The sequence below is a fragment of the Leucoraja erinacea genome, chromosome 1, assembly GCF_028641065.1.
Source record: "Leucoraja erinacea ecotype New England chromosome 1, Leri_hhj_1, whole genome shotgun sequence".
Classification (NCBI taxonomy): Eukaryota; Metazoa; Chordata; class Chondrichthyes; order Rajiformes; family Rajidae; genus Leucoraja; species Leucoraja erinaceus.
Window position 1 is genome coordinate 21,435,408 of NC_073377.1, and position 20,917 is coordinate 21,456,324.

The window sequence follows — 20,917 nt, forward strand, 5'->3', positions numbered from 1 at the left end:
CTGGAGTATTGCGTACAGTTTTGGTCTCTTAATCTGAGGAAAGACATTCTTGCCATAGAGGAAGTACAGAGAAGGTTCACCCGACTGATTCCTGGGATGGCAGGACTTTCATATGAAGAAAGACTTGATAGACTTGGCTTGTACACGCTAGAATTTAAAAGATTGAGGGGGGATCTTATAGAAACTTACAAAATTCTTAAGGGGTTGGACAGGCTAGATGCAGGAAAATTATTCCCGATGTTGGGGAAGTCAGAACAGGGCTCACAGTTTAAGGATAAGAGGGAAGTCTTTTAGAACCGAGATGAGAAAATCATTTTTTACACAGAGAGTGGCGAATCTGTGGAATTCTCTTCCACAGAAGGTAGTTGAGGCCATAGTTCAATGGCTATATTTCAGAGGTAATTTGATGTGGTCCTTGTGGCAAAAGGGATCAGGGGGTATGGAGAGAAGGCAGGTATGGGATACTGAGTTGGATGATCAGCCATGATCATATTGAATGGCGGTGCAGGCTCGAAGGGCCGAATGGCCTACTCCTGCACCTAATTTCTAAGTTTCTATGTTTCTAACATTAGTCATATCTTTCAACACAGAAACAGGTCCTTGAGCCCAACTCCTTCTTGCCGTCCCAGATGGTCATATCTTAATGCCAAGCTAATGCAAGCCAAATATTCTCATCTATAAGCTCTGCGTTCACAGCTGCTGGCTTTGAATCAAGTCTTAATTTAAGTTTAGAGGGATATGGGCCAAATGTGGGCAAATGGGACTAGATTAGATGAGACATCTTGGTCGGCATGGATGAGTTGGGCCAAAGGATCTGTTTCTGTGTTGTATGACGTGTGTTGTGTGAATATATGGCTCTAATGCAAAAAATGGAATTGGTATGTAGAAGGACAAAAATGTGGTCCTTTTCGGTGCTTTAGGACTCTTGCTCTAAGGGATAATGGTAGGAGTTAACTTTAAAAAGTACTAAGCACAACCTCAAACATACTCTGTCTGCAGGTACTGTAGTGTGAGTCGTGAGGTTCTTAGCTTCCTGAAAGTGTCCACACAAGTAGATAAAGAGGGCATATGGTATGCTTGCCTTCATTGGTTGGGGTATTGAGTAATTGATCAGTCTTTCAGTCTTAAGAAGGGTCCAGACCCGAAATGTGAAACATCCTTTTTCTCCAGAGATGCTGCTTGACCCACTAAATTACTCCAGCACTTTGTGTCTATCTCGGGAAGTCATGATGTAGCTCTATAAGCCTTTGGCTTGGCTGCATTTGAAGACCAGATAGAAAACTAACTGTTGAGCTTTCCCAAGGTGTCGTGTTCCTAACTCAACGAAACACCAGTGAAGGGAGGTGCCCACTTGAAAAATCCCAATGATATACTGGCATCTATATACTTAGTTTTCATGTTCTTGTTAACGTGTAGCTAGCTTATTACTGAATATGGAATTAGTTATTGTCTTATACCATAAGTGTGTATAGATACCTGTAGTACTGAGAGTACTGTGGATGAGGGGTACTGATTGTAGATGATCAGCCATGATCATATTGAATGGGGGTGCTGGCTCGAAGGGCCGAATGGCCTACTCCTTCACCTATTGTCTATTGTCTACTTTGGCATTGGGTATGGATTTATTGGTTGAGTGCTTATAGCACAAGTACTTTGAGTTTTAATAGTAAAAATATGAGAAGCATAGATAAGGGAGACAATCGCAATACTCCAAATATGGCCTCTAATGGAAATGCATCATGATTTCTCGATCTCTTACAGCCCTCAGGGATCAAAGCAAAACAAGCCCAACCTATTTGATCTCTCCCCTTAACTGCGATGATCCATCTCAGGCAATACCTTGGTGAATGGCAGAGCACTTCATTGTTGCACTTGCACCAGGCTCCCCGAGTATTCTGAATGCCATTTTGAATTGAACAGGTGCCATATAGGGGCACCTTCAGCCTCATCTTCCTCACCTAAGGCTCTCCTCCCAAAGTTCTGTTCTGCAAAGTGCCCCCCTTGATCTTTAACACGACCACCACCAGCCACATCTTCCTCTCTGCAACCCCTTCGGCTTTCTGCAGAGCCCACTCTCTCCATCGCTTCCTGGTTTGCTGAGCTCTCCCCACCCCTACCTCCACCTACCTCCTCTCCTGCATTTGGTACTCTCGATATGGCTTCTACATTGGTGAGACCAAATGTAGACTAGGCAACTGCTGAAGCTCCCGGCTGCAAATGACTTCAATTCCCCTTCCAATTTTGATACCAACCAGTTTATACTTGACCTCCTCCACTGCCAGAATGAGGCAAAATGCAATAACATCTCACACTAAGCTTGGCACACAACCCAACAGTGTGAACATTTAATTTCAAGTAAGGAAGGCCCTTGGTAGCAAAAAGAAAAGAAAAAAACTGCTGGAGAAACTCATAAATGCAAGTGTAATTTAATGGGGCTGATGTCTCAATTTGTTGTATGCATGAAACTCTAAAGACAAGCACAGATTAGTTTAGTTTAGAGATACAGCGCAGAAGCCCATACCCCATACATTAGCTCTATGGCAACACACTAGGGATAATTTACAATAAACTAGGTCAAGTGAGATTTGGTTGGGTATGTCACATTTCAGAGTTTCTCTGTACACCATTGACAGTGACCAACATGGGTGCAATCCAGTCAAGCTCCTGGTTTCATTACATAGATCTTAAAATCATTAACTGATAGGAGCAGAATTAGGCCATTCGACCATCAAGTCTACTCCGTCATTCAATCATGGCTGATCTATCCCTCCCTCCTAACCCCCTTCTCCTGCCTTCTCCCCATAACCCCAGACACCTGTACTAATCAAGAATATATCTATCGCTGCCTTAAAAATATCCATTGAACCTTCTGTGGCAATGAATTCCACAGATTCACCACCCTCTGACTAAAGAAATTCCTCCTCATCTCCTTCCTAAAGGAACATCCTTTAATTCAGAGGCTAGGACCTCTAGTCCTAGACTCTCCCACTGGTGGAAGCATCCTCTCCACGCCTCTCCATGCCTTTTACTTTCGGTAAGTTTCAATGAGGTGTCCCCTCATCCTTCTAAACTCCAGCGAGTTGAAACCCAGTGCCACTCAAATCTTTGATTCGCCTGCAGTAAGTTTCTTTGATCTGGTTAGCAATGTTGTTTCTTAGATCCTGTGGAACTAGTTTTGTTGTGGGGTGAGAATTTGCATGATGCAAAGCTGCAAATATTCTTTTTCAGTCTGGTTAATCAGCAGTGTTATGTGACACTTCTGGTGTTCTGTGGCATGTTTCAGGTTAAAAAGTTACCAAAAAAATGTGGTCATGACATTAAAGGAGTGAAAAACTTAACCTTCAATACAACGCGGGGACTCCTTTGTAAACTGATGCTTGACCAGAGACAAGCTCTCTAATGTTTTGGAAATTGTGAGAGGGTGAACAGGAAATGAAGGTCTGAGATTTTTTTTTACTTTTTACAACTACAGTGGAGCAAAGCATTCCTCCCCAGGACATACAAAAATAATAATTAATTGGCTTGGTTTAAACTATTTTTGTTATACCTTTGATACCTTGATTAGCAATCAGGATATGTTCCCAGGAGTCCTTTTGGAATTAGTTCCAAAACAGTCAGTTGTACTTCCCCTCACCAAATTGGTCAAGGCCTGAAGGACATCACTGACGGACTCCGCCTGTAGCAAGTGGTAAGAACCAACACAAAGGAAATAATTACCTGACTTTCTCCTTGACAATCTAACATTGCATTTGGAACTGGCCACAGCTAGAACTTTTTACTGCTAAATCCTGGGGAAATAATTTGTCCCACGTTGGGACTGAGAAAACCCTCCATCAAAGTGTGGTGCAAACACATTAATAAATGGGAGAGACTCAGAGCGTATCTGACTGTTGGATGATGAACACTCACGGAAGGCTGCAGCCTTCAACATTCCACCACATCTCATGGCCCAACATAGTGCTGGTTCTAGCCAAGGTGGACACAAAGTGCTGGAGTAACTCATCGGGTCAGTCAGCAACTTTGGAGAAAAGGAATAAGTGACGTTTTGGGTCCGAACCTTTCTTCAGACTGAAAATAGAGGGGAGGGGGATCTGGAGGTGGGAAAAGGCCAGAACAAAACAGGGCCAGCAACAGATAACCAAGGAAGGGCGGAGCCTGTAATGGCCAATTGTTGGCTGGGAAAGAGGTGAAAACGAAGGGATACGGGGATGCGAACAGTGGAACTGGTAGGGTGGGGGTGGGGTGCCCGGTCCCGTTTTTAGCAGTGTGTTCAAGCCAAGGCATCCACCTTGGTTCAGAGAGGAGTGCAGAATATCATGCAAGAGGCAACCCAAAGCTTGCCTAAAAATCAAGTGCTTGAACAGTGAAACAAAAATATGTGTGCCAAAAAGTGAAAACAGCAAACTATCTGCAGAGTAGAATGATCACACAACCCAAAAGTGTGACTGGGAACCAAAGTATTTGGATTGACAGCATTAGGTTTATAAACCTTCGTATATTATGGCAGATCAGATATATATATGTTTAACGAATGATTTCTTATTTTCTTTCTTATTTTATTATTAATGTTTTATGTGACATTCCTAACTGTCACTGTATGTCATGTTGTCACTTGTGGGCGGAGCACCAAGACAAACTCCTTGTATGGGAATACTTGGCCAATAAACCTAATCGTTCATTCATTCATTTATATACTGAGCATTACTACATTTTGGATGATAGTTGTTTTTGAATGTGTTTGTAATAATAAGTTAATATTTGTGTGCCTCCATATTGTGAGTCTCCAGGGTTGGAGATTGTTCAGTGTTTGTTTGTTTTTTTGTGTTTAATATTATCATTAGAAGCAAACATATTATAAGGTATAGTTACATATTCTAGTAAAAAAACCTTTTCATATACATCAATCATACATTATTAAAATTTTCAATTGTCGATGAATTCTGCTTCTAGTTTTTTTTTATATAGATAGAAAGAGAGATAAAGAGAGAAAAAATAATTACAAATATCAAAAAAGAGAAAAGGTGGATTGAATTACTTATAATACGTCATTGGAGATAGGTTCGTAGATTATAAAGTATAACTTTTCATCTAATCCTGAGTTCAAGTTTCAGTTGGGTTTTCGTGCTGGGCCAATCTATCCCTTCAAATAGTTAATGAATGGAGCCCATATTTTAATAAAAAGTTCTTGTTTGTCCATTAAGACAAGTCTAATTGTTTGTTTTTGCTACATATTTAAACTTTGCCCAAATAATCTCAAAGTGATACCAATTTATCTAAATGATATGCTTGAGAAAGCACATGGTAAATAACTACTGCTTTATCTAATGCAATGAGTACATCGTGTCTCAGGCTATTTTGTAATTGATGTAAGCTCATAGAAAGTAGATGCAGGAGTAGGCCTTTGCTTGCTTAATTGCTGAGCAACTATGCGATCATTGTCAGCATGGTGGTGCAGCGAAGAGTTGCTGTCTTCCAGATCCGGGTTCAATCCTGACTACGGGTGCTGCCTGCATGGAATTAGTGCATTCTCCCCATGACCTGTGTTGGTTTTTGTTAAGAACTCCGGTTTCCTCCCACACTCCAAAGTCATGGAAACATAGAAATTAGGTGCAGGAGTAGGCCATTCAGCCCTTTGAGCCAGCACCGCCATTCAATATGATCATGGCTGATCATCCAAAATCAGTACGCCGTTCCTGCTTTCTCCCTATATCCCTTGATTCTGTTAGCCCTAAGAGCTATATATTTATTTAACTTTTTTTCCTTCTTACCCCATTATGTACTATGTTTGCATATTCACATAATCTGTTGAGCTGCAGCAAGTAAGAATTTCATTGTCCCATCCGGGACATATGACAATAACACACTCGACTCTTGAACTCTCCCTTGACAACATCCAGTGAATTGGCCTCCACTGCCTTCTGTGGCGGAGAATTTCACAGATTCACAACTCTCTGGCTGAAAAAGCTTTTTCTCATCCCAGTCCTAAATGGCTTACCCCTTATTTTTAAACTGTGACCTCTGGTTCTGGACTCCCCCAATATGGGGACCATTTTTCCTGCATCTAGCCTGTCTAATCCCTTAAGAATGTTATTTGTTTCTATAAGATTACCTCTCATCCTACTAAATTCCTAATGTGGCATTAGACACAGACTGAGATTGTTTTAGCTCCTTCACTGATTGCATGCACTCCATTACCTCTGTTCAATCTCAAATTATTATTGTCCCTTACATTAATACAATTTTCCAGATGGTTTGCAGGAGCATTATGATAATAATGATATGATGATATGATAATAAAGTAAATAATATTTGATCCAGCCAGGTTAGGGAGTGTTTAGGACAGGCCTGATTGATCAGTAAGATGGTGGATGGATATTGTGTTCAAAAAGTAGGTCCATCAGTCACTGCTTCACTTTTGTAGCTGCACATTGATATGTCTAATTTTTGCTTGGTGATATCCATGGGAATATTCATGAAGAGAGGTTCTTTGATGAAGACAACATGGTGTGGCCATGTCTATCTCGTTCGGGCTTAATTGATGTAAATGTTACCTACTAATGAATGAGCCTTTAGTAGGATCATTATTAATGTTATTACTATGAGAGCTCCCAGTCTCCATATTATATGATGCATTGAAAAAAGTGAAAACAAAAGCATTTATTAGAATGACAAATCAGAAAAAAATGAATGAACTGGGTTTTTTACCTCGAAGAGAGAGAACATTACATGATAAGTTAATAGAGGTTCTGAAAGAACTTGATAGGGTGGTTGCAGTGAGATGTTTCCTTTCAAAGATGTGATCAAATCTAGGCCTCAGTAATAGAAGATAGACACAAAAAGCTGGAGTAACTCAGCGGGACAGGCAGCATCTCTGGAGAGAAGGGATGTGTGATGTTTCGGGTCGAGACCCTTCTTCAGTGTTGAAGTCTACCCTTAACCAAACCAATGCAAAATTAAAAGAAAGCTTTTCAACTAGAAAAAAGATACATTTTAGAAGAGGCTGAGAAAGCAAAATTGGGGAAGAATTAGCCAAAATTAGCAAGTGGAAGGATTAAATTACATAAAAGTGGGTGAAATATGACTTGAGCAAGAATGTCAGAATGGAGCTGTTAGAATGAAAGGCCTGTTGCCGTGCTATAAATACTGCTGAAACTTACTGCCATTGAATAAATATTTATCCTGACATCACCATACAACTATTCTGCTTCTACATACAGTAGAACACATCGTCACACATGTATTGCTCCTGTATGTGTCATGGTTTAGTTAAGAGATTAGTTTAGGGATATAGTGCAGAAACAGACCCTTTGGCCCATCAAGTCCATGCCAACCAGTGATCCGTGTACACCAGTACTATCCTACACACTACGGACAATTTACAGTTTTTACCAAAACCCATTAACCTACAAACTGATGGCCTGAAAAAGGGTCTCGACCTGAAACGTCACCCATTCCTTCTCCATAGAGATGCTGCCTGTCTGGCTGAGTTACTCCAGCATTTTGTGTCTATCTTCAGTTTAAACTGTTACAAGGGAACAGGTTCAACGATCTGTCAGAAAAAGACTGACAAAAAAAAAAGGCCAAAAACAAAACTTGTCTCGGTGCGTGAGGTCCAGTTTACAGCAGCGCAGCGCGGCACACCACAGCTCTCTCTCTACCTCTCTCTCTCTCTGGCACCTGCCTTTATACAGGTGAGAAATCAGGTGTTGAAATAACCTCCGGTAAGCCCTGGCCAATAGCGCTGCTCCCTAATTCAAACTATAACCAATGGCAGGGGACAGCACCCGAGCGAGGCCCTCCTCGCCTTTGGGAACAAAGCGCTACCAGCCGCAGACTGTCGTGTAAAGCAATACACAGCGCTACAGAGTTGGCGCGTAGGTAATACACACAGCGCTGCTGGTTTAGTGCATGGAAACAAAGAGTTGTCGGCTGCAGCGCTGAGGGTTCTAAATATTGCGCTACCAGCCACAGTGCTATGGGCTTTAAGCATAGCGCTATGGCCACAGTGCTATGGGCTTTAAGCATAGCGCTATGGCCACAGCGCTATGGGTCACAGACTGTTCGGGAAATTTTTTGTGCAACAGTCAGGGGCAACATAAAAACAAATTGCACATATAGGCGTGCACAGCCTAAAGTTGTAAGACAACTTGTTCAATTTAATCTTATTGTGCATGACGGGTTGATTGCATTCGTCGAAACATGGTAGACCATGTGAAGGTTGCAAACTTCTTCCCCCCTCAAAACCTCTGACATCTGTACACTGACAACTGTGACAACCTCTGTCACTGTCTCCTCTCTGTCTTTCTCACTCTTATTCTCATAATATTAGAATTTAAATGCATCTTTGAAATTCGTCAGCTTTGCTGACTTAAAGGACATGTGACAAGGTGGAGATAGTCTGTAATTGAATCAAGGAAAAGAAATACATTCATTTCCTTTTACTCTTTTTACTTTCAGTGTATGACATTCTTAACTTCACAGGGCCAAATTTTAGCAGAGTAATTTTCTGCCTACCATCGCATTTTTTCTGTAAATAAATATCAAGATTCACATGCTGTGAATCAGAAAAAAAAATATTCTGATGAAAGGTCTTTGAGCTGAAAAGTGGAGGTTATCAGCAATGTGTCTGTGGTTTCCTCATAAAATGGATTCCCATTGCCGCTTTTTAATCCCCTAGTCTTGGCATCTGGCACCATCAAGTTCTTGAAGAGTCTTTGCTGTTGGGCAAGTGGACATTAATTCTCTTCCATTAATTGACTCAGGTAGTCATACATCATGTAAACAGGCCCTTCGGCCCAACAGGCTAATGTCAACCAAGATAATGTCTACGCTAGTCTCGCCTGCTTTTGGCCCACATCCCTCTAAACCTTTCCTATCCATGTACCTGCCCATATGTCTTCTAAATGTTGTTATAGTACTTGCCTCAACTACTTGCTCTGGCAGCTCGTTCCTTATACCTAGCACCTGGAAAAGTTGCCCCTCAGATTCCTAATAAATCATTTGCCTCTTGTTTAAATCTACGTTCCCTGATTCTTGGTTCCACTTCTCCAGATAAAAGACTCTGTGCATTCACCCTATCTATTCCTCTCATGATCTTATATACTTCTATAAGAACTCCCCTCATCTGCCTGTGTTCCATTGAATAAAGTCCTAGCCTGCTCAACCTCACCCTATACCTCAGGCCTCAAGTCCTGGCAACATCCTCGTAAATCTTCTCTGTTCTAAAGATTTTTGAAGGCCATTCCTTTTTGCTTCTCCTAATATGTGCATTGATTAAAGAGTAAACAGGGAGTAAAGAATAATACATTGGTTTTAAACCCATATATTTGGGGAGAACAGAACTTGTTTGGTCACAGTACCCATTTTTTTTGCCACACTGTTTGCTCCTTTCAGCCGAGTGCAAAGTAATATGAGTTCTGTTCAGGCCTCAGTCCTTGGAGTGCTCAGGTCTCACGGACTAGAAATCCATCTCTAGTATGGAAATATGTCCTGAAGTGTCAATTACACTCACAGCTCTGCTTCCCTACTTTCTACGTTCTGTTCTGTCAAAGAAATGGATTGAAACATCAGTGTACAGCATGTTCAAAGTTACTGACCAGAGCTAAATTTCTGTATCAAGCAGTGAAATGTGTTCCACAGGTCAAGTGGCCAGACTGCAGAAGGAAACTGAAGAACATTGAGCTGATCACAATCAGTCCTAGTGTTCAATGTTCTATTTAGTTGAATGAGTGTACCTTTTATGACAAAGTGGTATCAACATATTTGGGTATTTTGGAAGACCTTGCATTTAGCAAGGATAGGCACAAAGATAGACACAAGATGCTGGAGTAACTCAGTGGGTCAGGCCGTATCTCTGAAGGAAAAGAACCCATCGTTTTTCTTCAGAGATGCTGCCTGACCAGTTGAGTTACTCTAGCACTTGTGTCTATCTTTGGTATAAACCAGCATCTGCAGTTCCTTGTGTAGGAAGAAACTGCTGATGCTGGTTTTAAACTGACGATAGACACAAAAAGCTAGAGTAACTCAGCAAGTCAGGCAGCATCTCCGGAGAAAATGAATGGGTGACGTTTTGGCTCTAGACGGTCTGAATAATGGGCCTGTCCCACTTAAACGATTTTACAGCGGACTTCCAGCGACTGTCAAGTTGCCGGCAGTCGCCTGAAAAACTGGCAACTGGAACGGCGACTGTCAGAATGGAACACACACACACAAACACATCGCTTCCTTCACCAGCCTGTTATGCAGGCGGGGGACAGGGCGAGCGGGGGGAACACTGTCTAAAAAATTCATACAAGCAAAGCCAAGGTGATACAGACACACACCGCGATGAACAGAAAGGTTGGTGCTGTAATTAAGACGGCTAAAGCACAGTGTACGGTAAGTCCTTTAAAAGAGGGGGGGGAGAGGGGGGAGAAGGAGTGGAGACAACTTTTAAGAAGCCATAGATACACGGCTATGAAGTTCGATGGACATTTAACATTACCGGTCGGTTATCCTCGGTTCTGAAAGGGTCTCGAACTGAAACATCACCTATTCCTTTTCTGCCAAGATGCTGCCTGACCCACTGAGTTACTCCAGCTTTTTGTGTCTATCTGCAGTTCCTTGTTGCTACATTTTGCAGGGATGCCTGGAAGCTAAGTGAACATAAGGCAGCACTGTTGACTGATGAAAGAGTAGAATAAGAATGCACAGCTTTACTCATGAAACTGCTGTTACTAATGGGAACATAGAATTTGTAATGAATAACATGAGAGCAAATGTAATATTGGATGTAATACTGTCAAGAAAATAATTAAAAGGTAGTATTGATCTTAACAAAGAGCTGTAAAATTTTAGAGTGGGCTTTCCACTCGTCACCTTAATATCATGTTTTTTGTATCTCGTTGTCTTTCATGACAGATTGGCAGACTAATTTCCCCCCTGGGATAAATAGTTCTATCGTATTGTATCGTATCGTATCATCGTAAAAAATTAACTGCTAAGGTAAAAAATATTTGGTAACCTCATATCTTTGTGACAAATTGAAGTTTGTAATTAATTATTGATGAATATTTGGATAGAAGCTGAAAAATGAAAAAAATGTCTTGCATTGAAATAGTCTGTTTCTCAAGTCCTGTACTTTCTGACTTGGTTTTTACAGGGTTAGCGTGACTAGCATTATGACTGATGGGGACTATGATTACCTGATCAAGCTTCTGGCTCTCGGGGACAGTGGCGTTGGCAAGACCACCTTTCTCTATCAATACACAGAGAAGAAATTCAACCCCAAGTTTGTCACCACAGTGGGAATTGACTTCCGGGAAAAGAGACTGGTGAGTGCTTGCTTTTTTTATCTTATCACTCCAGCTCTATTATTAATGGGGTGCATTTGCACGAGGGGTGATCTTATAGAGGTGTATAAAATCATGAGAGGAATAGATTGGGTAGATGCACAGAGTATCTTTCCCAAAGTAGGTGAATCGAGGAATGGAGGACATAGGTTTAAGGTGAAGGGGAAAAGCTTTAATAGGAATCTGAGGGGTACGTTTTTCACACAAAGGGTGGTGGGTGTATGGAACAAGCTTCCAGAGGAGGTAGTTGTGGCAGGGAACATCCCAACATTTCAGAAACAGTTAGACAGGTACATGGATAGGACAAGTTTGGAGGGATATGGGCCAAATGCAGGAAGGTGGGACTAGTATAGCTGGGACATTTTGGCCAGTATGGGCAGATTGGGCCGAAGAGCCTGTTTCCACGTGGTATCACTCTATGATTCTGTGACTATGACAAAGTCTGGACTGAGGAAGGAAAATGCGGCTGAATATACTGTAAAGTTATATCTTAATGTTACATAAAGTTATTGTCTGAATAGACAACTTCGATTAATTATTAATTATCAGCGAGGTCTTCTTATCAAGTCCACATCACAAGATTAGAAATTGTTCAACCAGAGCTGAACACACTTCTCGGCATCTGCAGACAATGGCGTCTTGTGCGTAGTGGTGGAAAGATTGGTAGAAACAGGGCCACGACGTGAACGCTCTTTCCTTGACCCCATCAGCGAGGTAATAGATGGTCTAGGGTTCACTGCCTGGTAGATATGGAGGAAGCAGGATTAATCATGCCTTTCAATCGTGATTCCATTATATTCTGACTTCCACCTTGTGGATGGTGTATGTTTATTTAGTTCAGTGTAGTTTATTGTCATGTGTACCAAGGTACAAGAAAAGCTTTTGTTGTGTGTTATCCAGTCAACGGATTGACAGTAGATGATTACAATCGAACCATTTACAGTAGATACATGGTAATGGAATTACATTTAGTGCAAGGTGAAGCCAGTAAAGTCTGAACAAAGATAGTCCAAGGGTCACTAATGAGGTAGATAGTAGTTCAGGACTGCTCTCTAGTTGTGGTTGGATGATTCAGTTGCTTGATAACAGCCTGGAAGAAATTGTCTCTGAATCTGTAGGTGCGCGTTTTAACCCTTTTATACTTTTTGTCCGATGGGAGAAGGGAGAAGAGTGAGTGGCCAGGGTGTGACTCATCCTTGATTGTGCTGCAGGCAGCTTGAGGTATAAATGGGGTCAATGGAAGGGAGGTTGGTTTGTGTGATGGTCTGGGCTGCGTCCACAAGTCGCTGCAATTTCTCACGCCCATGTTACTTGATGTAGGATTTCCAGCTTGTGAACTTCTCTAGTACCCACATTAATTTTGTGGCTGGTTTTGTTGAGTCTCTGCTCAGTGTGAGCCTCAGGATGTTAATGTTATTAAATTGCAAGAGTTGGTAGTTAAAGACTATGTTGGATAACAGACAGTCATTGCCAGGCATTTTTGTGATATGAACATATCTCATCCTTTAGCAGCTTAGGGCTGAGCGTTGGCTCTGATGTCATTGTATGCAGGCATGGGCTGCTTTATTGCTGAGGAACTATGCAATCATCATGTAATCATTGGCAGCATGGTGATGCAGCAGTAGACTTGCTGCATAGCACCAGAGACCTGGGTTCGATCCTGACGACAGGTGCTGTCTGCATGGAATTTGTGCGTTCTCCCCATGACCTGCGTGGGTTTTCTTCAAGAACTCCAGTTTCCTCCCACACTCCAAAGTCATAGACACATAGAAAATAGGTGCAGTAGGCCATTCAGCCCTTCAAGCCAGCACCGCCATTCAATATCATCACTGCTAATCATCCAAAATCAGTACCTTGTTCCTGCTCTCTCCACATACCCCTTGATTCTGTTAGTCCTAGGAGTTACAGTAAATCTAACTCTCGCTTGAAAACATCCAGTAAATTGGCCTCCACTGCCTGTGGCAGAGAATTCCACAGATTCACAACTCTCTGGGTGAAAAATGTTTTTCCTCATCTCAACCTAAATGGCCTACCCCTTACCCTTAAACTACGACTCCCCCAACATCGGGAACTTCTTTCCTGCATCTAACTAATCACTTAATAATTTTATATGCTGCTAATAGATATCCTCTCATCCTTCTAAATTCCAGTGAATATGTCTAATCGATCCATTATTTCATCATATGACAGTCCCGCCATCCCAGGAATTAACCTTGTGAAATTATGCTGCACTCTCTCAATAGCAAGAATGTATTTCCTCAACTTAGGAGACCAAAACTGCACACAATACTCCAGGTGTGGGCCCTGTACAACTGCAGAAAAACCTCTTTGCTCCTATACTCAAATCCTCTCGCTATGAAGGCCAGCATGCCATTTGCTTTCTTCATTTCCTGCTGTACCTCCATGCTTAAGGGTCTGTCCCACCAGCATGCGATTGCATGCGTCTAGCGCGACCAAACATGGTGGCTTGAGTCGTGGAGCCGTCTGGAGTTGTGCGGGGCTGGTCCCAACATCATACTCACCAATCAGCTGGGCAGGAGGCGGGCCGACTCAATTTGGACGTCGCACGGCATCGGGCGGTTACGTCATCACGCAACAGCACGCCGGCCGGTGACGTCATCACGCAACGCTAGGCGCGCGCTGTCAAGACGCTGCATACGGCGTCGTACGTATAAGGTCACCCCTCAGCTTCCTATCCTCCATTAAAAAGAGTCCCTGCCTATCCAGGTTTCAATAAAATGGATTCCCCTGTGCAACATTTCTAGTTTAATGATATCCTTAATGTAGCAGGGTGACAAGAACTTCACACAATACACAAATGTGATTTCATGAACGTCTTGTACAATTGTAACAGGATGTCCAGTATCCTTTACTTAAAGTTTAGGATTTAGGTTTATTATTGTCACGTGTATCAAAATAATGTGCGTTTTGTTTTGCATGCTATCAAATCAGATAATACTGGGCACAAAAATAATCAAGCCAAATTCAAATACAGTTGAGCAAAGTGTATGATAGAGTGTAGAATGTAGTTCTCCGCATTGTAGCACAACAGTTCCAGAGAGAAAGTGCAATGTTGCAATATGGTGGGAAGGACAGTTCCGAGCCTGATAACCCAGGAGAAGAAGCTGTCCCTGAGTATGGTGGGGCACACTTTCAAGCTGCTGCATCTTCTGCCCGATGGGAGTGGGGAGAAGATGAAATGTCCAGCGTGCGAATAGTCTTTGATTACGTTGGCTGCTTTCCTGAGGCAGCGTGAAATGTAGATGGAGTTAATGGTGAGGTCTGGTCTGTCTTGTGGTCTACATCCACCCAGTTCTCTGCAATCTTTATGGTCTTGGGCAGAACTGCTCCTAAAACCCAACCAGTATGCTTTCTATGACTCATCTGTAGAGGTTTGTAAGAGTTATTGGAATCATACATGATGGAAACAGGTCCTTCATCCCAACATGTCCCTGCTTACCAAGATGGCCAAATTACACCAGCCCCATTTGCCTGTGTTTGGCACATATTCTTCTAAATCGTTCCTATCATGTACTTGTCCAAATGTCTTATGAATGTTATGATAGTACCTGCCTCAACTACCTCTACTGGCAGATTTGCCCCTCAGGGTCAAACTTTCCCCGCGCACCTTAAACTTAAGTCATCTCATTCTTGATGCCCCCACCTTGGGTAAAAGGCTCTGTGCATTTACCCTCTGCCCTACAGCACTACCCAGACCCCTGCCATTCAGTGTGAAGGTCGTGCCCTGGTTACAATTCCCACAATGCAACACTTCACACATATCTGTATTAAACTCCATTAACCATTCCTCAGCCCACCCGCTACGCTTGATCTTGCTGCAGTTTTTGATATCCATCTTCGCTATTTACGATGCCACCCACTTTCGTGTCATCTGCAAGCTTACTAATCGGGCTTTGTACATTCACATCCAAGTCATTGATATAAACCACAAACAAGTAAGGGCCCAGCACTAATCCCTGAGACACACCACTAGCCACATGCCTCAGTCCGAAAAAATAACCATCCTCAATAACTCTGCTTCCTTCCATGAAGCCAATTCTTTATCTAGTCCGCTAGCTCTCCCTAGATCCCATGCGATCTAACCTTCCAGAGCAGCATACCATGCGGAACCTTCGTCTTGAACTCCATATAGACCACATCTAAGGCTTTGCCCTCATTAACCTTTTTAGCTATTTCTTCAGTACTTGCCGAATTTCCTCGATTTTCTGAAGAAGCAGAGGTATAAATGCACTTTCCTGCCATCAATGTGATTGGTCTACAGCAGGTATTGCTTCTAAGGATCGTGAGGCTCTCAACCATTTCCACTATGGTCCATTGGGACATATGCTCCACCGTGTTTCCTGAAGTCGATAACTAACGCCTTTGCCTTGGATACATATTAGTTCCTTATCTTACTGACACCTTTTCTGACGAAGGCAAGTAGGCAAATACCTTCTTCACCAACCTGTTTACCTGTGTTGCCACTTTCAAGGAATTATGTACCTGTGCCTCTGGCCTCTCTGTTATACAACACTCTACAGGCTCCTTCAACTTACTGTAATTTCAGCCCAGGTTTGACTTACCAAAATGCATCACTGCACACTTCTCTGAGTAAATTTCACTTGCCATTACTTGACCCACATCTCTTGTTGACCAGACCCTTTTGTAAATTTTGATAGTCTTTCTCACAAGTTCAGAAGTTATAGGAGTAAAATTAGGCCATTTGGCCCATCGAGTCTATTCCGCCATTCAATCATGGCTGATCTCTGCCTCCTAATCCCATTTTCCTGCCTTCTCCCCATAACCCTCAACATCCGTTCTAATCAAGAATTTGTCCACCTCTGCCTTAAAAATATCCACTGACCTGGCCTCTAGAACCCTCTGTGGCAATGGGTTCCACAGGTTAACAACCCACTGACTAAAGAAGTTCCTCCTCACCTCCTTTCTAAAAGAGTGCCCTTTAATTCTGAGGCTATGACCTCTGGCCCGTGGATTCTCTGTGGATTGTGTGGACCTGAGATCCTGAGAGCGATGCCATTTGGAGCTATGCTCCTGGTAGGGCCACCCATGGCAGTAAGGTCGAGGGGGAGGTCTCTGACAAAGAGCAATCCAACCAAGACCTCTACGGTGGAACAGGTGGAGGACAACTGGGAAGGCAGATGATGGCTGCAGCAGAAAAGGGTTTCCAGTCATCTTGGACTCCCTGCCACTGGATCCCCACCCAGATCTGTCAAGGACCATAGTAGGGTGACTGTCTATGCACCAGTCTCCCCATGTTAAATAAAGTCACGCACAGACATCCTCCATATAGGGAATACCCATGGTCAGCCACGATCGAAGGGGCCTAAGGAAAGACCTCTGGTCCTGGACCTTCCTACCAGTGGAAACATCCTTTCCACATTCACTTTATCTATGGCTTTCATTATTCTGTAAGTTTCAATGCGGTCCCCTTGCAACCTTCTAAACTCCAGCGAGTAGAGGCCCAGTGTTGTCAAACGTTCATCATATGTTAACCCTACTGTGTCACTAGATCACAAATTTAAATGTTATCCCCAAGTTTATTAAATTTGTTAACTATGTTGTCATTCAAATTGTTAATGTAGATGACCAAAAATAGTGCACCTAGCAGTACACCACTGGTCACCGGCCTTCAATCAGAAAACAACTCTTTGAATCCTTCCACCAAGCTAATTTTGAAGCTAGTTGGCCAGTTCACCCTAGATTCCACAAGATCTAATCAGCCTACCATGGAGTCTTGGTAAAGGACCTTTTATATACCTCTATAAAGTCATCGCAATGCTCCATTAGTTTAATTTATTATCACGTACCAAGATAAAGTAGCGCTTTTGTTGCGTGCTAACCAGTCAGCGGTAAGACAATATATGATTAGAATCGAGCCGTGCACAGTGTACAGATACATGATAAAGGGAATAATGTTTAGTGCAAGATAAAGTCCAGTACAGTCTGATCAAAGATAGTCTGAGGGTCTCCAATGAGGTAGATGATAGCTCAAGACTGCTCTCTGGTTGTTGGTAGGATGGTTCAGTTGCCTGATAACAGCTGGGAAGCAACTGTCATTAAATACAGAACCAAATGCACATGACATAAAACAGAGTATAACTTTAAAAGGGTTCAGAGTGTTTGAATCACTGAGCACTATCATAAACTTGTTTTAACCATATCCTGATATCATAAGCTATTGCAATTAAAAATTCTGCCAGGGTGTTAACATTTTCTGTGGTGTTTCCCCCGCAAGGTACAGAGAATGTAGTGCGAACTGCGGGTTTGGGTGGGGAGACTGCTCCTGATGTTGATCATAACAACTGTGGAAAAACCTAATGAAAAGTCTATTGGTACATTTGATTAACAGCTTCAACAGCAGTAAAACACGCTGGCAATTCATTATACTGTTTTTTACATGGTCACACAAAGTCTACACACCAACCCATTTCCCCCACTGTTATGGAATCGAACGTTATTTACCACAATACCAACCTTATGAAAGAAATGTCATAATATTGATTTTTACAATCAGAAAATCAATGAAGCAGGAAAGAGGTGGACTGACTCGGTTTCCTGCGGTACATGTTAGTATTCAAAAGGTAAATCAGGACCTTACACTTAATGAAAATGAAAGCAGGTACACTGGTAACAACAGATGTGTTTAATTTCCTAATTGGATCATGGAGGCAAAAATCTTATGTAGTTCAAAAATTCGTCACATGCTGCAATGGATTCTCTCTGGTAGATACACTCGGATGGTTTTTCTCATCTGTGTCTACTATTCTGTCGGATGCTGAGGTTCTTTTGTTTATCCATGTTTGGAGCATGCATTATATAACTCACAAACGATTTGCCTAATTATCCACAAGAAAGGGTAATGGGCCAACTTCCTTCCATTGCTCACTGATATTTCAGTGTAGTTATGTTAAAGTAATGATGTGAAGTGAGATGTTTCCCTGCTTTGTTTAAAAAACAGCTCCCCCGAGAGAAAGTGACATAGTGTAGATGATTCAGCCTAAACCTAGTGGACCAAGAGTTGTCTTGTGACAATTTTCACCATAATATTACCAAAGTAAAACAGGCTTCAGGAAGTGCTGTTCATGACCACACGTCCATCGGGCAGTGGTGAGCACGGAATATCCCACAGTCATCACAGAACAAGGACTCGACGGATCCTGTGGGATGGTTCCCTGAGCAGACTGCCCAGTTTCTCTCGCATTAATGCCTAAAAATCTGAACTCATCACCAAACACCAAGACCTCGTTTGAGAGGGTCCCTATCAGTCATATCCTTCCTGCACCGTTGCAGTCTTATTAACAATGCAGGCAGCCCTCGGCATGGCTACAACGGAGAGGAGATAGTTGCTTATCTCAATGCAGAATGTGGATTTGCAAAGAGGATCTGGAGAAGGATGAAAGGAAGCTTGTCATGGTTCATCCTGAACAGCTTGTTAAAAGACGACTGATTTCAGGATATTCCCAAGGACACACATGGATATGGACAGCTGGAAGACCATCAACTCGGCGAAAGTCTCTCTTTGGTTTGCCCAAAACCCGTTGGTTTTCCAGCACAGTGAGCTGTCCGCCATGGAATGTTGCCAACCAGCCCGCTTCATGCTGCAGGAGTATGCGCTGAGGGATGCATTGAAGTTTGGTGCTGCCAAAGAAAATACTCTATGGGGACCACAGTTTAGGGTTGTTCCACTGCTGGATATTGAGGGGAGTATCCGGTGGGGCCACCCCACAAACAAGGGAAGGGATATCACCCCAGGAGGCAACATGAGTGGCAAGGGTGTTTTGTTTAAAGACAGTTGCAAATACTATTGAGCATGATCTCACCTGTACTCATCTGTTATTTACCATTCCTTGTTCTGCCGCCACTTCTCTTCAAGCTTTCTTCCCCCCCACTGCAATCAGTCTGAAGAAGAGTCCCAACCTGAAACATTGCCAATCCATGTTCTACAGAGGTGTTGCTTGACATGCTGATTTGCGTTGGCACTTAGTGCCTTTCTTTGTAAACCATCATCTGCAGCTCATTGTGTCCAAAGTGAGGTCAGTACCGGCCACATGAGGCATCTGTGGGTGTGTTATTAACAAGCTGCACCAGGCCAAGTGAACATTCAGCTTGTCCTGCCCTTGCATAACATATGTGGGAAAGAACTGCAGATGCTGGTTTAAATTGAAGATAGACACTAAATGCTGGAATACCTTCAGGCTGCAGAAGGGTCTCGACCCCGAAACGTCACCCATTCCTTCTCTCCAGAGATGCTGCCTGCCCTGCTGAGTTACTCCAACATTTTGTGTCTGTATTGCATAACTTGTGTTCTCTTTGAACTACACAGACAAATTCCAAACAGCTCTTTATTTGATAGTTCACGGATCTCCATTATTAACTTTCTGCTGGCTGGTTAGCACGCAACAAAAGCTTTACGCTGTACCTCGGTACATGTGACAATAAACTAAACAAGACTGAAACTGACTAGTGGAGAGACAAAGTGGTAGGTCTCACAGACCTTCAAAAAAAGCAAAGTGTGCTCCTTATCAAATATAATATTACTATTTATCATTGAAGGGTCGAGAGAATAGAGGTCTTTGGATTGAAATCTCTCAATTCCAAAACTACTGTGATAAATTGGTGTGAAGTGCTTGTTTATGGGAAAACGATAATTCTCTTTAAAAAAGCACAGACCACCAGACTCGGCTTCTTCACCCCCATTATCAGGCTTCTGAATTGACCTTGCAAGAGCCAGGATCCTGTTTGATTCACCCCACACCCCCATTGAGGACATTGGACTTTGTCTAAGGAACTGATGGCTACAACGCTGAGAACTATATTCTGCACTCTGAATCTTCCCCATTATTCTAGCTACTGTACTTGTGTTTGAACTGACTGTATTTATGTATGGTATATCTCAACTGTTTTGATAGCATGCAAAGCTTTTCACTGTACCTCGGTACATGTGACACCAATAAACCAAAACCTAGAAGGTTTGCATGACACAGGGTGGACGGGTTGTTGACATATCATGAAAGAGTGGATCGACTGGGCTTATATTCACTGGAATTTAGAAGGATGAGAGGTAATATTAAAGAAACATATAAAATTCTTAAGGGATTGGACAGGCTAGATGCAGGAAAAATGTTGCTGATGTTGGGGGAGTTCAGGACCAGGGGTCACAGTTTACAAATAAGGGGTAGGCCATTTAGGACTGAGATGAGGAAAATGTTTTCATCCATAGAGTTGTGAATCTGTGGAATTTTCTGCCACAGAAGGCAGTGGAGGCCATTTCACTGGATGTTTTCTAGAGAGAGTTAGATTTAGCTCTTGGGGCTAAAGGAATCAAGGGATATGGGGAGAAAGCCGGAACTTGGTACTGATTTTGGATGATCAACCATGATCATATTGAACGGCAGTGCTAGCTCGAAGGGCTGAATGACCTACTCCTGCACCTAATTTCTATCTTTCTATGTTTGATTTCACAAACTGTCAGCGCTGCAATGATTACATCCAATTAGAACTATTAGAACCATCCTGGCGGTTGCATGTTATTAGCGCATGGCTGGACCTTCAGCTGCATAGGGGGT

General features: G+C 42.5%; 1 protein-coding gene across 2 annotated transcripts in view; it reads left to right on the forward strand.

Moving 5' to 3' along the window:
* rab27b (RAB27B, member RAS oncogene family) overlaps positions 1-20,917 on the forward strand; it is a 65,786-nt gene that overhangs the window by 23,906 nt on the left and 20,963 nt on the right. For both annotated transcript variants that reach the window (XM_055661961.1, XM_055662011.1), the window contains exon 2: positions 11,141-11,312. In XM_055661961.1, coding sequence (XP_055517936.1) covers positions 11,160-11,312 — 153 coding nt within the window. In that variant the 5' untranslated portion in view covers positions 11,141-11,159. The remainder of the gene's footprint in view (positions 1-11,140; positions 11,313-20,917) is intronic.